Source organism: Chaetodon trifascialis, chromosome 22 (assembly GCF_039877785.1).
Source record: "Chaetodon trifascialis isolate fChaTrf1 chromosome 22, fChaTrf1.hap1, whole genome shotgun sequence".
NCBI lineage: Eukaryota > Metazoa > Chordata > Actinopteri > Chaetodontiformes > Chaetodontidae > Chaetodon > Chaetodon trifascialis.
Genome location: NC_092077.1, coordinates 756,827 through 773,467, shown reverse-complemented (window position 1 = coordinate 773,467; position 16,641 = coordinate 756,827). Strand labels below are relative to the sequence as shown.

Below are 16,641 nucleotides of genomic sequence, written 5' to 3'. Positions count from 1 at the left end.
TGAGATTTAAAGCTTATTGGTAACATGACAAAAAAACTAACATGTCAGAGGTGAGCAGCCATCAGTAATTAGGGAAAGGTACTTCATTTCAAAACTAAGAATAAGGTGAGGTGAAATGATATAAAAAGCATCTATAAACCACAGCCCCTGGCCGGCGCCCAGCCTAGATCAATCTTGGTCAAATTTCTTAGCTTCAGGATGAAAGAAGAAGTGATTAAACTGCTGTGGCAGAAGAAAGGTTTCTCATGGGAAAATTGCAAGATTAGTCTCGACCACGACTACGCCCCGGGAATCCTGGCCAGACAGAGAGAGTATGCAGAGGCACGGAGGTACCTGAAAGAAAGCAACATCAGATTCCAAACCCTCTACCCTGCACGGCTGAGAGTTTTCCATGAGGACGGGACAACAACCTACGACATGGTGGAGGATGCAACAGCCGACCTAGCGAGACGAGCATTCCTGGTGAAAGTATTCACCCAACAGAAGTCGCTTCTGGAAAGAATCCACCGAGGATCATGGTGGCTAGCACGAGCACAACGCACAACCCGGACCAGCAAAACACCACCAGGCTTCAAAGAGAAGCTGCAAGTATTCAGGCGATCTCAAACAGAAGACTCTGGTTAATTTACATGAGGGAAATTAATCTCTGGACTTAGTCTGGCCCAGAGTGCTATAAAAACAAACAGGTTAAGTAGTTCTGGTTAAACGAATAATGTTGGTTGAATCTTAAAGAGGTATGGTGCGACTTTTTTTCAAGACTGCTATCACAACAGAGGACCCCCTATTCCGGTTTGGAAACAGAGGATATCCCTCAGGTTTAAAGCAGGGCAGTAGTCAGGCCCTAAGTTTGTAAGCCCAGACAGGGGCTAACATATAAGTTCATGATGTGTGTTTGTTCTTTTGTTCTGTCCTGTTTCTGTGTAGGGACCACTTGTTATTGGATTAGGGGGGAAGGTAGACTACTCAATCTTAGTTAGGTCAAGATGCAGGGAGAGTTGGCAAAAATAATATCCTTTAATGTGAATGGGGTGTTAAATCCTATTAAGAGAAGGAAAATTGTATCAAAGTTGAAAAAAGAAAAAGCTCAATTAGCTTTCCTCCAGGAAACATACATGAACCAACTTGAACACACGAAATTAAAAAGGATGGGGTTATGGCACGTTTACTCCTCCTCATATAAGTCAAGTCATAAGAGAGGAGTAACAACTCTATTATCAAACACATTAAATTACAAACACATATCTGAAATCCAGGATGAGGATGGGAGATTTGTTAAAATTACAGGGAGAATAGAGGGGACTGTAATAACACTAATAAACGTTAACACCCCACCAGCGAGTGAATGGATATTTTATAGCTGTATTTTTGATTTGATGGCAAACTCCCAGGGGGTAGTAATTTGTGGGGGGGATTTTAATTTTAGATTGAATCCCACTCTGGACTCATCCAAGACCACCAGCCAGAACAAACTCCTAACCAAGAAGGTGAGATAATAAGAGTGAGAATTATATCCATTACTACACATATGAAGAAACTTCCAGGACAGAGATTGGCCAACCTCCAAGAAGAACTAAAACAGTTACAAACTGCAGAGAGTAAAAAAGCAAGCCCAATTTTAAAAGAGGGAATTAAAACATTAAAGAGCGAAAGTGATGATATATATACGCAAGAAACCCAGAGAAAAATGCTTTTTTTGAGACAGAAGTACTATGAAGAGGGAATAAAATCAGCAAAATTTTTAGCTTAGCGTACTTGGTATTGAGAAACGGCTCATGGCTGAAATAACCACCATCGCTGCACTGTACCTGCATCGTCCACGATGAGCAGCTCCTCCATTGTTTCTGGCAGTATCATTTCGCGAGGGAACACCAGGACGTCCGTACGTCAGCACGTCGATGACGATCTCAACGCTGATAGGCTGTTGCAGCGCGTCTTCACGCGAATCCGCCGCAAAAGTTCAATTATTTCAACGATGAAGCAATGACGTGACACGATGAGAGCAATTTTCGTGGCCAACGCGTCCATCGCGCCCATCGCGCCACGCAATTGCGTCCATCGCGTCACCCGGCAAACTAACGCTTCAAATCGCGTCTTTGCATTGACTTTGTATGTAATCTTGCAGCGCGATCTTGTTTTAGCGCGTTTGGTGGGAACACAGCCTAACACATACTCGACCAAATAAATAAAGACCAAATAAAATCAATGATAGTAGGATTGGATGCAGAGAAAGCCTTTGATTCTGTTCGATGGACGTTCCTCTATGAAGTGTTGGAAAAATTTGGCTTTCAAGATAAATTCATTAGAATGATACAGTCCCTCTATTATAAACCCACAGTTCGAGTTAAAATTAATGGGGATCTGTCCAATTCCTTTGTCCTTGAGAGGGGAACAAGGCAGGGGTGCCCAATTCCCCCCCTTTTATTCACCCTATTTATTGAACCCCTTGGCCAACAGATAAAACAAAGTGAAATCGTCAAAGGCATTGTTGTAGCAGGAACCGAACAGAAGGTGGCCGACGACATCTTAGTTTTTTTGGAGGATCCCGAGAAAGCATCTGTAGAATTAATGGCATTGCTAGATGACTTTGGGAATTTGTCAGGTTATAACCTCCATATCTCTAAAACACAGGTTATGACTTTTAATTTTAATGTCTCAAGAAATTTATTGGAGGATTACAATCTTAACTGGGAAGCCGATTCAATTAGATATTTAGGAATAAATCTGACAAAAGAAAACTACAGCCCATTATCCTTAAAAATTAAATCAGATTTGCATAAATGGAACCTGATCCCCTTCTTAAGTTTAAACTCAAGAATTTGGGCAGTAAAACTGAACATCCTCCTCCACCTATCATACATCTTTCGGACCCTGCCGGTGGAAATGAGCGACAATCAATACCGAGAATGGGATAAATGGATTTCACGTTTCATCTGGCAGGGTAAAAAAAACAAGAATCTGCTTTAATATTCTACAGCTTCCTAAAGAGAGAGGTGGGTTGGCACTGCCTCACAATTAATCTTCCTATTACACTGGTGTAATGGAGAATATAAAGCCAAATGGAAAGAATTAGAACTGGAGCCTATCCCAGCTGTCAACGGGCAAGAGGCAGGGTACACCCTGGACCGGTCACCAGTCGATCGCAGGGCAACATATATAGACATACAAACATTCACGCTCACACTCACACCTAAGGGCAATCTTATACTCACCAATTAACCTAATGAGCATTTTTGTAGTCTGTGGGAGGAAGCAAGAGTGCCCAGAGAGAACCCACGCAAGCACGGGAAGAACACGCAAACTTCGCACAGAAAGGCCCTGCCCGACCCGGGGATCGAACTGGCGACAATCTTGCTGTGAGGCACGCGGACTACCTGCTGCGCCACCGTGCCGCCTGATTTACAACAAATAAACTTTTTTAAATTCCTCTAAATCCGTGACTATTTCAACAATAACTGCAGAATTTCTGATCCCTCAGCAGCCAAATCAACATTTTTTGAAATTCTAAAGCTAGCCTCCAGCTCAACCATTAAAAAAAAGCATTTCTAAAGTTTACAATGCACTATCCTATGCTAAAAATGATAACACACTCTATATTAAAAAGAGGTGGGAAAGAGAGGCAGACTTGAGGCTCTCAAAAGAGGCTTGGGGGGAGATCTGCAGCTTCCAGTGGTCCTCGACCTCTTCTACAGAAAAATGTGATTAGGTATTTTAAAACTCCACATCAGGGAAAATGTAAAAACACAAGCTCACAATGCTGGAGACAATGTGGTTCCCCGGAGGCAAACCATTTTCACGTGTTTTGGAGCCCAAAACTAATTTAGTACTGGAGCAATATTCATAATACACTAAATACAGTGTTCAAGATTAGCATACCCCTAAACTTTGAGAATCTATACCTGGGTCATGTTGTATGCTTGAAACTGAGAAGGGATATAAAGCTGCTGCAGGCCCTATTGGCTGCAAGTAAAAAAATGTATCACTAGGAAGTGGCTAAATCTGTCACCAACTTCTATGGAGGATTGGCATGGAGTAACATTAGAAATATTCAAAATGGAAAAGCTCTTATTCTCTAAGAACCCAGAAGGAGAAATTCTACTAAATTTGGGAAAAGTGGATTGAATTTATATCCCCAAAGAAAGCAGATTTTACGTGACCCATCCGAAGTCTTGCATCCTTTTGTTGAATTTTCCTTTCTTTATCTCCTCCTCACTCTCTTCTGATGGAAATAATGTAAAGTCCCTATGTTCAAATATAGTTAGAAATTTGAAATTGTTTGATTGAATAGTTAATTGCAGTACTCTATAGTGCCTGTATATGGGTGGAATAAGGAATACAGTTACTTTAGGGTGTAATAGTGTGGAAACTGTTCACTCAAAGGAATACCAAAGGACACTTCTGCAGGAAAGTGAACCGGGAGAAATAAGAAGAAATGGGTGGACTGTCTCATACCACACTGGCTGTGCCTTTTATGGACTTTTATCTGCCCATCCATATGCATAAGGCCAAAAACAAAAAACTGGAATGAGACTACAGACAATACTGAATATTCATGAATATTTTGATATGTTGTATCAGAATGTCTTTTTCCAAATAAAATAAAACATTTAAAAAAAAAAAAAAACCTGTGTAACCTGTCGAGCCTTTCCCAAACAGGATGCCATGCACCCTACGGCTGACACAGCAGGTCCTATGCTCTGATCTAAAGGTCAACGGTCCTATCATCACTGAAGCTACTGCATGATATCCTCTTTCTGTGATCCTGAAGACCACACAACATCCAAACTATAGACTGTAGTATAGCCTGCCACTGTTCCCTATATGTTTTCTGCAGTCAAATGTCCTGCTCTGTGTCCACTTGAAATAACAAGATAAAAAGAAAGAAAAAGCAACAATAAGAATGGAAGGGAAAATGTGGTGTTCTGAAAGTATAGTGAATGTGTACTACTTGGGAAAACAATTTACAGGTCATCCATTGCTATGAGTAGATAGAATGCTATTTTTGTAAAATGTTGCTTGTTAGGTTGATGTAATTTCTTTTTATTTTGCTAAAAATGTCTGTGGGTGAAACGTGTGTTTCAGCATTAAAGGTCCAATGTGTACAATTTAGGCAGCTACTACTGGCAGAATATGACAGAAATGTAATATAAATCTGTGAGTATATTTTCATTAGCGTATAAAATAAGAATCGTTCATAAGAGTCTACGATATTGCACCACCATGTTTAGCCCAGAACAGACAAACCAAACACTGACTCTAGAGGTTGGCTTTCATGATTTTAGTGGTCATCGCAGATGTCACCAAATCCTATCTTATGGACCTTTAAATCGTACATATACATCTTAGCAATAAGCCTATGTTGAAGTGGTGCTTTGTGTCCTCACCTAGTTCATTGAGGCTCTGAGCAGCTTTGGTGATCTCCCTGCTGCCCCCCTGTAGCTGACCCTGGAGCCTCTTGCTCAGGTACAAGATACGAATGATCCTCCGCAGCAGGTCACAGGCCACCTGGAGCAGGAAGGGAGAGAAAGCAAAATGATTAAGAGGAAGCAAGAGGATTAAGCAATTGCTAAACTAAGCATGATGCATTACTGACATATGCTTGAGTGAGACAGTGAAGCCCAGCATGAAGCCTTCGTATATTATCCAAGTTTTCTGCCAATCTTTTTAGCATCAAATTTGACAAATGGAAAAGTTGAAAAAGAATATCTTCCTTCAAGTACAAAAAGTGATGTTATGCCTTTCGCATCTCTTTGCTACTCTCGTAGTGTGTAGAGAGTGCTGCTTCACATCCATCGGCCCAACTTGCATTGCCTCCAAGGGCCGGTAAGTGCAACATGCACAAGGGGCTCAGACCTGCCCACAGGTCCTTCTTTGTTCCTAGTTATTTCCGCTACAAGTGTTTGTGCAGCAAAGTCGGCACGACCAAAAGTCATCAAAATGGGCAAGTGGGCTACAGATTCCACCTCCTTCTGGATAATCGTATACCACAAGGCGCTACAACTGCAAAAAGATGGATTTCTGTGATCCAAGGTCAAGCCCCAGTCAAAAAATAAATTTTTGTAATGACTGATAAAAGTGGGCATGGCTTATAATAACACATCTAAATTTCTAAATCTCTTCATTTTACATTCCAAATAGAAAAAATCTAAAGAAGCATGTCTGTGTGTGTATGTGTGTGCATTCTGAGCAGTTGGTCAATGGAGCAGAGGGATGATGAAAAAACTGAACAGAAACCCAGCTGCAGGACCAGTATCTGCTCCTTTGTGTGAGGAGGAACAGGAGGAACACTGCCAGAGCCCTACGAAGTAATCTCCAGCAGGCTACTGGTGTGCATATTTCTGATCAGACTGTCAGACTCCATGAGGGTAGCATGAGGGCCCAACGGGTGGGATATATTAGGGCAGCAACTGAACATTTTGTCCTCAAAGTTGATGTGTTAGAAGCAGGAAAATGGGCAAGTGTAAGGATGTGAGTGAGTGCCACGTTTTCTTTTCATCATGTGAATGGCCATGTCGCTTACCTGGGGCACACATGGCACCAGGATGCACTATGGGAAGAAGGCAAGCCAGTGGAGGCAGTGTGATGCTTCCAGCAACATTCTGCTGGGAAACATTAGGTCCTGTGGATGTTACTTTGATATGTATCACCTACCTATGCTGTGCCAACAGTGTGCGAATTCATATGCAGTTCGCTTTGGATAAAAGTATCTGCCAAATGACTAATTGGAATTGCAATTGTAATGGTTATTTATTTATTGTCGGGCTGCACGGTGGTGCAGCAGGTAGTGCGCGTGCCTCACAGCAACAAGGTCGCAGGTTTGATTCCCGGGTCAGGCCTTCTGTGTGAAGTTTGCATGTTCTTCCTGTGCATGCGTGGCTTCTCTCCGGGTACTCTGGCTTCCTCCCACAGACCAAAAACATGATCATTAGGTCGATTGGTGACTCTAAAATTGCCCCTAGGTGTGAGTGTGAATGGTTGTGTGTATGTGCCCTGCGATTGGCTGGTGACCGGTCCAGGGTGTACCCCGCCTCTCGCCCGTTGACAGCCGAGATAGGCTCTGGCCCCCCCGCGACCCTGAAAGGAATAAGCGGCATAGAAAATGGATGGATGGATGGATTTATTTATTGTTTGAACTGTAGAGGGCACAATCATTGACAGACTCATGTCATCCTTGCAAGCCGAGCACTGCTACAAATGAACGCAACAAGAAAATGCAAAATGAATGTGCTGATAACGAAAAAGAGTTTGAGGATGCTCCATCAACTTTTAGAGCTAATGTGCAGCAGCATGTAGTTTTTCCTGTTTCAAGAACTGAGTATGGGAAACAGACAAATACAAAACAATTTGCAATTACTGCTGCAAGCCAAGCACTGCTACAAATACAGTCATGGAACATTTGGTACATTTGTTTGGACAAATATAATGATAACAACAAAAATGGCTCATAAGAGTTTAATTCAAGAGCTGATATCTAGTCATTTTCAATGGTTTTCTTGATAATAACCAAAATCACTTAAGTTCTTACATCAATAGCTATGGCATTGTATTGCCAAAAACAGTGCTTTTAGGCATTCCATGTTTTCCTTTCTGTCTGTTAGTCACATGATACACACAGGAGTTAGTACTTGATTACATAACCATTGTTTTTGATGACTGCAGCCATTCGTCTTGGCATGCTCTCCACCAGCTTCTGACATTGTTCTGCTGTCACAGCAACCCATGCTGCAAAAATTCAAACAAATCTGCTTTGTTTTTGGGCTTGTGGTTCTCCATTTTGAGTTTGATGATGTTCCACAGGTTTTTAATTGGATTTAGATCTGGTGATTGAGCAGGCCAAGGCATGATTCAAATGTTCTGGTTCTCCATCCAGGCTTTAACTGTTGGAAAATCCAGTCATTTGAGACAGGAAAGGGTTTATCAGCTGATGGAAGAAGACTGTTTTCAAGAGTAGCCCTGTACATGACCTGGTTCAAATGCTCTTCACACAATTGCATTCTCCCTGTTCCACCCACACTGAAACAACCCCAGATCATCACCGATCCACCCCCATGTTTTACTGTAGGGGCAAGACAGTCTTTATTGTAGGCTTCTCCAGGCTTCCTCCTAACCAGTAAGTTGGCTGGAGCGGGCATCATCTCAAAATTGGATTCATCACTGTAGAGAACCTTAGCCCAATCATCAACAGTCCCATCCTTGTGATCCCTGGCAAAGAGTAACCGGGCCTTCCTCTGCCTTTCGTTGATGAAGGGCTTCTTCCATGCCCTGTGTGACTTCAGACCAGCTTCAAGAAGTCGATTTTGAACTGTCCTTGCTGAACAAGTCACATTTCTCGACAGTGCCCACTCATTTTTAAGGTCCCTGGAGGTCTGACGATGATTCCTGACACGGGAACAGATAAGTGTACAGCCCCCTCGTGGGGTAGAAAGACGTTTCTTGCCTCAACCAGCTAGCAATTTGGTAGTACCATGTTCGGCTTGCTTTTTCTTGGTGTAATGAATGGCTGTCTTAGAGATCTTCAGTTTTTTGGCTACCTGTCTCTCACTCATGCCAATTTCCAGCAGTGCCAACATGGCTGCCTTTGTGGCTTCACATTCTTTTGTTTTAGGCATTATGTGAGAGCTGACAACTTCTGAGTTGTGCTATGGCTTGAATGTAAGCAGAAAACCACTCTAGGCCTTTGCATGTGCAGTGCGGCTTATGACATGAAATGGCCTCTTATATACCCTGGGAATTAGGCCTGGGCGATATATCGATTTTTTCGATTAATTCGAATTTTTTGCTGTGGACGATTTAAAAAAATAATAAATTCGAGTTTTTCTCCTCTTGTTACGACGCGCCTTTTGCCCCCCAGGAGTTTCCGTAGCCAGGAGCTCCCTCCCCCCTCCCCTTTTGTTTCTTTTGTAGAAATGTACACACACACAGCAGCAACATGGCTATCGCTAATGAGAGCGAGTAATGAGTAATGAGTTGGTGCTGGTCATGCTGTCTACGTCTTACAACACATGTATGTTTAGCGCCGTGGAGACCTGGCTTTGTAAGGTCGATGTTCCATATTATAGAATAAAACTGTTAAGTGAAATCCCAACTTCTCCGCCTGTCGACTCTCTGAGCTAACTCACCAACTGGAGCCTCCGCTATCTGCTAATCCTGCTAGCCTCTCCGCCTGCACCTACGCTCGTTACACAGTGGTATGGAACTGGTTTGGGTTTGCAGCAACAGATGTGGAACAGGTGACTGCACGCTGCAAAGTTTGTCTGAAGCCCATAGGAACAAAAGGCAGCAGCACAACAAACTTATTCCAGCATCTAAAACAGAGGCATCCCGCCGAGTGGGAGAAATGCCACTCTTTATGAGGGGAACAAGACCACTACAACCAACAAACCTTTTTGATAACAAAAGAACAGCTTGCACTTTAATTCCCAGAGGGAAATAGGGGTTACCTTAAGTTTTTGATAAAATAAAAGCAAAACTTGCTTTGAATTTTCTCTGTCATTTGTACTTATTGTCATCTTTAAAAAGTAGGAAAAAAAAAAATCGGAAAAAAATCGTAATTCGAGTTTTTTGTGAAAAAATCAGAGATTTTATTTTTAGGCCATATCGCCCAGACCTACTGGGAATACAATTAAGCTTAAGCATGTCAAATAGGACATAAAGCATTACGGAATCAGGTGCATTTTTTGTTGTGTTCATTGTATTCTTCAGGTAATATACCTTTAGTAACAAGAAATTGAAGAAAGCAAGGATGGACAAGGTCAATGACTGTATATGCAACAAGAAAATTATGAATGAATGTGCTGATTACGAAAAAGAGTTTGAGGATGCTCCATCAACTTTTAGAGCTGATGTGCAGCAGCATTTAGTTTTTCCTGTTTCAAGAATTGAGTATGGGGAACAGACAAATGCAAAACAATTCGCAAATACTGCTGAAAGACGATCAACTACACTACAGGCAAGACATCAAACATGAGAAGGTATCTGGCATGTCGTCGCCCACAAAACCTCAAATCATAACAGCATACTGTCAGAAAAAGCTTCAGCCAGGTCAAAGGAGCCTGAAAGAAACATTTGGAGCCCAGTTTCCCCATAACAGTCCAAGAGCTGAAGAATGATGGATGGATGGACATCACAAGCAACTCATTTTTTTGAAATTGTATATGGTTCAATCATTCATTCCCAAAGACAATTCATGCCAATTTTTTGCACATGCTTAGGTCATGGCTGGCTACTTTTATTTCATTAAAAAGGAAAGCAGAAGCCCTTTAAATTAAAAGGAGAAACATATTTTACATTAATAAAAATACTGTATACACAGATTTATTAATAAAGGGCATGTTTTTCAAGTCACTTTTCTGTCTTTCTTTCTTTTAAATATCACAATAAATATAAAACCATAGACTTTTTAATCAAGGTATTACAGTAGTGTGAAAAAGGTATTACAGTAGTGTGAAAAAGTGTCAGCCAACCAAAATTACCTCAAGAATGCAGCGACGACTCATCCAAGAGGTCACAAAGACCCCACAACAACATCCAAAGACCTGCATGCCTCACTTGCCTCAGTTAGGGTCAGTGTTTATGACTCCACCATAAGAAAGAGACTGGGCAAAAATGGCCTGCATGGCAGAGTTCCAAGACAAAAACCACTGCTGAGCAAAAAAAAAACATAAAGGCTTGTCTCAATTTTGCCAGAAAACATCTTGATGATCCCCAAGACTTTTGGAAAAATATTCTGTGGACTACCAAGACAAAGGTTGAACTTTGTGGAAGGTGTGTGTCCCATTACATCTGGCATAAAAGTTACACAGCATTTCAGAGAAGGAACATCATATAAACAATGAATTCTGTTGTCTACCAAAAAATGCTGAAGGAGAATGCCTGGCAATCTGCTTGTGACCTCAAGCTGAAGCACACTTGGGTTCTGCAGCAGCACAATGATCCACAACACACCAGCAAGTCCACCTCTGAACGGCTTAAGAAGAACAAAATGAAGACTTTGGAGTGGCCTAGTCAAAGTCCTGACCTGAATCCAATTGAGATGCTGTGGCATGACCTTAAAAAGGCGGTTCATGCTCGCAAACCCTCCAATTTGGCTGAATTACAACAATTCTGCAAAGATGAGTGGGCCAAAATTCCTCCACAGCGGTGTAAAAGACTTGATTGCAGTTTTTGCTGCTAAGGGTGGCCCAATCAGTCGTTAGGTTCAGGGGCAATCGCTTTTTCACACGGGGCCATGTAGGTTTGGATTTTTTTTAACCTCTTAATAATAAACACCTTCATTTAAAAACTGCATTTTGTGTTTACTTGTGTTATCTTTTTAAATATTTAAATTTGTTGGATGATCTGAAACATTTAAGTGTGACAAACATGCAAAAAAATAAGAAATCAGGAAGAGGGCAAACACTTTTTCACACCACAGCATTGTACAATGAGTTTTTGCTATCATTACATCCCTACATAATAGACATTCTCAAGTAAATTATTTTTCAGTATCCAAAAATGTTATTGAATCTGTCACTGATAGTAGGATAAGGGTCATAGTATTAACAGATCATGCTACAGTTAAGAAGTGTTTAACTACAGATTCCGAGAGAGCCAGGAGTGGTAGATGAGACTTTGAGACTCAGTATTTCAACAGTAAATATCAGAGAAAAGGAGGAAAAGGAAAGGTTATTATTATTTGTTATCAAATTATCTAAGAATTACACTGAGGCCTTATCAAAACAGATATGTGATGTTAAAAATGCGTTGAGATATTTAACAAGATGTCTGTATTTGCCATATTCAGACTTGAATCAAATTTCTACAAAAGTGGAGAAAAGTTAGGAAAATTATTGGCAAGGCAGTTAGTTATCGCAGGAACACTTCCTTTAAGTCTTTAAGAACTTTTACTCATATTTGTATGCCGTGGACATTCCTGCTAATGTGGAGGAAATGAATGAATTAAAGAAAGGCTCCTAGGTTAGATGGTTTTTCAGTTGAAAATAATGAAGTAGGTTGATGTTCTGGTACCAATTTTAATGTGTATATTTTTTGACGCTATGATGTTGGGTCATCTATTTAATAAACTTAATCAAGCACTTGATTTGGTTAAGTAGATGAGGATTTTTGTTGCGTACTCTGGAGTTTTTTCGATTTGACGGGTTCTTAAATTCAATCAGAGCGATATAGTCATGCAGAAAAAGCTAACATTTCCATTGGCCTTGGTGCCAGACAATTTGGCCATGATACCACACACAAACATGACAAAACTGATTTAATTCCAAGTATGGAAGATTTTATTTTAGAACCCGTTATTGTGGTAATATTCACAGTAAAAGTAAGGCTAGCTGGAAGCTAAAACCACATTAGAGCTGACAGGCAACAAGGCCTGTCTGAGCTGATCAATTAGAAGAGACTGGGCTTTTTGGGAGGTAGGCCTTCTAGAAGACTGGAACTAAAATAAGGCGTTTCAGTGACAAAAGTGTTGCTTTAGTACTGGAAACCACAAGAAAAATAACGTGTTTTTTAACACTGAAGCATGTAAACCTGTTCTGGCAGACACCTAAAATAAAACTATCAACCAGGAAATAAGCATAATATGGTCTCTTTAATTTGACTGTAAACGTAATTTTAGAAACTTGTTAAACATGTGCAAATGTCATTTTGGTGAGTATTTTAACTTCAGCTGCATTAATTCTCATAGACCAGAGGTTGGGAACCTCCAGCCTCTGTGCATATTGCCCACAAGACTGCTTGATCCAGTCGGCAAGCAGGGACGGGTCTTCCATGGAGGCACGGGGGGCACCCGCCCCCCCTGCATTCTGATTGGCCACTTCGTGTGTGTAAAAACAGTCCTCAAGTGTCAAAATCTGCACATACATAACTCTGAACAGTGAAGCTCAAACATTCAGCTGTAGGAACAAGAAGAAAATCACATTTTTTGATTTTTGAATTTCAGCATTGAGCATGAGGATTAGTTTCCACAGACTCATTTTGAAACTTTTAATTAGTGCTGTCAAAAATATCGCGTTATTAAGGCGTTAACGCAAATCAATTTTAACGGCGTCATTTTTTTATCGCGCGATTAACGTTCTTTGTGACCTAGTGAACTTGTAGTTTTTTATAAGCTGTGGCCATTGCTAGTAACGTTACAAAAACTACAGGTTCCGATTGTAAACCGGAAACAAAACAATAGACACGCCCCACGCATGTTTTGGTCTTGCCTGCTCGCTAGCTGTGAAAGAGTAGGCGGATGTCAAGCGCGAAATGCCGAAATGGATGCGAACAAGAGTTGAGTATGCTTTGAATGCACTTTTTAGCGTGATTTCCTCATTTGTAAATTTTATGATTTTGATTGCTTAAAGGAAAATGTCATTTCCTCTGTTTTATATATATATATATTTTTTTTTTTTCGCCTGTTTTGGAGCTGGTGGTTCCGTTTCTGAATGGTAAGATTTTATTTTGAAGACCAGTATTTTCTACTTCCTTGCTTCCTGTATTGCACTACCGGGAAAAATAAAGGCATTTGACAACAGCATTTAAGAGCTAATGGCAAAAAACGCTAAAAGTTTAAAGACAAGGTGAAACGGAAACTAACCTTTCAAAGGCTGTATGTTTTCTAGCTACCCCCAAGGAGGCACAAGGTTGGTGTGTTACGGTCTTTTACTCGGAAATATGTTAACTCTGTTGACCGCTTGCTTGGTAAATTGGCGGCTTATTGCGTGGTCTTACGCTGTGTTGTCGGAGAGAGTGCTGTGTTTGTTTGCCATCTATTACAGATACAAGCAGAAAATTTATTGTTTTGCTTTTGTTTATTTGACAGTTCTCACGTTGGTTTAAAGGAGGTTTGTGACAACAATAAACATTAAACCATCAGTCGAGTCTTTCACCATCTCTCGGCGGGTACGCTACATAAGCCATGGTTTAACTGCACTATAGGCTAAATCCTAGTTTACAATGATGTACACTTTGTGACTTTATTTTGTATCACCCTGTTTTGATCCCTTAGAAAGGATTGTTGAAGGGGCTTTTTTGTAACCAAGCATTTATTTTTTTGTCATCTGTTTATTGACAGTATTAAATTGTGTTAGATTTGATTCATTCAAATGTGAATGACTGCTCAAAGTGAGAATGTTAGTGTGAAATATAACACTACAACGTTATTGTTTTCAATAAAAAACATTTGTACAAAGCAAGCCTATCCACTTTCCATGTTGACAACAATATTAAAATGATAATTAATGGGACATTTGGAATAGATAAAAATGTGCGATTAATTTGCGATTAATCGCGAGTTAACTATGACATTTATGCGATTAATCACGATTAAATATTTTAATTGATTGACAGCACTACTTTTAATACTACCAGATATTTCTCAAACAAGAGCTGCGGGCCCTGCACAACCGATCCTGAAGGCCTTACCTCGCACTCAGTACGGACAGGGTAGGATGAGAGCCTTTACCGCCTCCTGGTACAAAGTCTACAGTTTGCTGGAGTATTCTCAATGCCAGGATAGTGCATATTGTTTTGTATGCAGGCATTTTTCGCTCCCCTCTGCTCCTGACACAACGTTTACTTCAGATACTGGTTTTTCAAACTGGAAAAAGGCCACATACAAAGATGGAGGATTCCAGATGCATGCCAAGGCAGAGCACCATCTTAATGCCATGGTGGCATGCACAGAGTATAAGAGGGGTGTCAAGAACAATACATCTTTATTCCAGGCAATGGATTAACAGTACCAAAAAAAGGTAGAAGAAAACAGAAAGTATATCAAAACAACTGCTGATGTCCTGCTGTGTACAGCCACCCAGAACATGGCCCAGCGTGGCCATCGAGAGTCAGAGGACTCAGGCAACAAAGGAAACTTTTTGGCCATTATGGAACTTATTGCCAAGCACGACCCTTTAGTTAAACAGAAAATGGGACATAGCAATGCAAAATATACAAGTCACCACATTCAAAATGAGATTTTAGAGGTGTTGGCTGAGATGCTTAAGAAGGACATTGTTGAGGAGGTAAAACAAAGCAGGGTGTTCAGCAGTCTATTTGATGAAACAAAAGACTTAAAAAAACAAGAACAAATTTCATTAGTGCTCAGGCACTACTACAAGGGAACAGTGCATGAAAGTTTCATGCATTTTGAACATGCCGATAAACTTGATGCTGCTGGGCTAACGGAGAAAATTGCGAATAGCCTCCAAAAGTATGGATTGGAATATAGAGAGCAGATGGTTGGGCAAGGCTATGATGGGGCCTCAGTGATGAGCGGCAGACACAATGGTGTGTCTGCAAGGATACAGTCACTGGCGAAGCATGCCTTTTACATGCACCGCAATGCACTATGCCTTAATTTGGTAATTGTGGACACAGTGAAAGCAGTGCCAGAGGGTTCATGCTTTTTTTCTTTGTTGCAGCGCCTATATACATTTTCTGTCTGGATCGTATGTATGTGCGTTTTTCCCAAACCAATTGTGATATCATGAAAAGGAAACCATTTACAACACAAACCTGGGTGATCTTAAGCATGAACTGAGGCGGCTGGAATGAAGAAGCTTATCAGTTTGCTTGCGTTCACAGAGTTCCTGGAGCCATTCAGTGAGGTCTTCTTTGAACTGTTCAGAACTGTGCAAAATTGCCATGGCCCTACCTGTAAGCACAGCTGCTTGTGAACGCAGCTTTTCTACATTGAAACTGATAAAAAAATCACTTGCGCACCACCATGAACAATGAGAGACTGAGTGACCTTGGGGTACTAAGTGTGGAGTCCAAGAGAGCCAAGGCACTGGATATGGAGTTCATTAGGTTGTTTAGTAGCCAACATGGAAATCGCAAAATACAGTTGTTTAGAAGTGATAATGATAACTTTGAAATTCCACTGAGAATTTGAGTGGTGCTTATTCTGCTTAAAACTGATTACTAGACAGAAAACTGAGATATTTACTGTACAGAGCTGAGCACTAACTACTGATTAAGTGTATAGAATATTGTTGTTCTCTGTTGAGTTTATGGTGCTGCTTATTCTGCTTAACACTTCTTGTTTACTACAGAGTTGAGGAGTACTGATCATAATGATTAAAAAATGTAATAAATGTTGCAATATGTGATGTGATCATTGACAATGCTGTAAAGTCTACTATTGGTGAGCTTACTAATTGCACATAAGAGCCAGATGTTGATGAGAATATTGTAAAGGGGACATGTCCATCAGATTTTAATGTTGACAGTGGAAAATGAAAAGGTCATATGCACCTTCCGTACAAGATAAGAGTTAAAGTAGCCAACAAAAGCATGAAGACAAAAAATACACCGTGTAACTGTACAATCTAAGAAAAGTAATTGTTTCCATTTAGTAGTCTAAATATTGAAGACAGAGGTCGGTGGCAGCTTTCATTTTTGTCATTTTTGGGTGGCCCCCCCAGTTTAACTGTTGTTACCCCCTGTGCCCCCCCACCTGAAAATACTCTGGATCCGCCCCTGCCCGCAAGGCAATTCATACATAAAAAAGAGCAATTACTTTTTTTCTGTGATAAAGACAGTAGCAAAATAGCAACAAACTAACACGTTCTTCTGAGTGGTACCTGAATTCAACATATAGAAGAACCTCAAGCAAGTCCAGTTGCCTTTGGAAAGCACTTAGATGTACTGCGACCTGGATGAACGAGA

General features: G+C 40.7%; 1 protein-coding gene across 2 annotated transcripts in view; it reads right to left on the bottom strand.

Annotated features, from left to right (window-relative positions):
* Window positions 1-16,641, bottom strand: part of cog5 (component of oligomeric golgi complex 5) — a 117,261-nt gene that overhangs the window by 86,375 nt on the left and 14,245 nt on the right. For both annotated transcript variants that reach the window (XM_070991699.1, XM_070991700.1), the window contains exon 6: window positions 5,382-5,502. In XM_070991699.1, coding sequence (XP_070847800.1) covers window positions 5,382-5,502 — 121 coding nt within the window. The remainder of the gene's footprint in view (window positions 1-5,381; window positions 5,503-16,641) is intronic.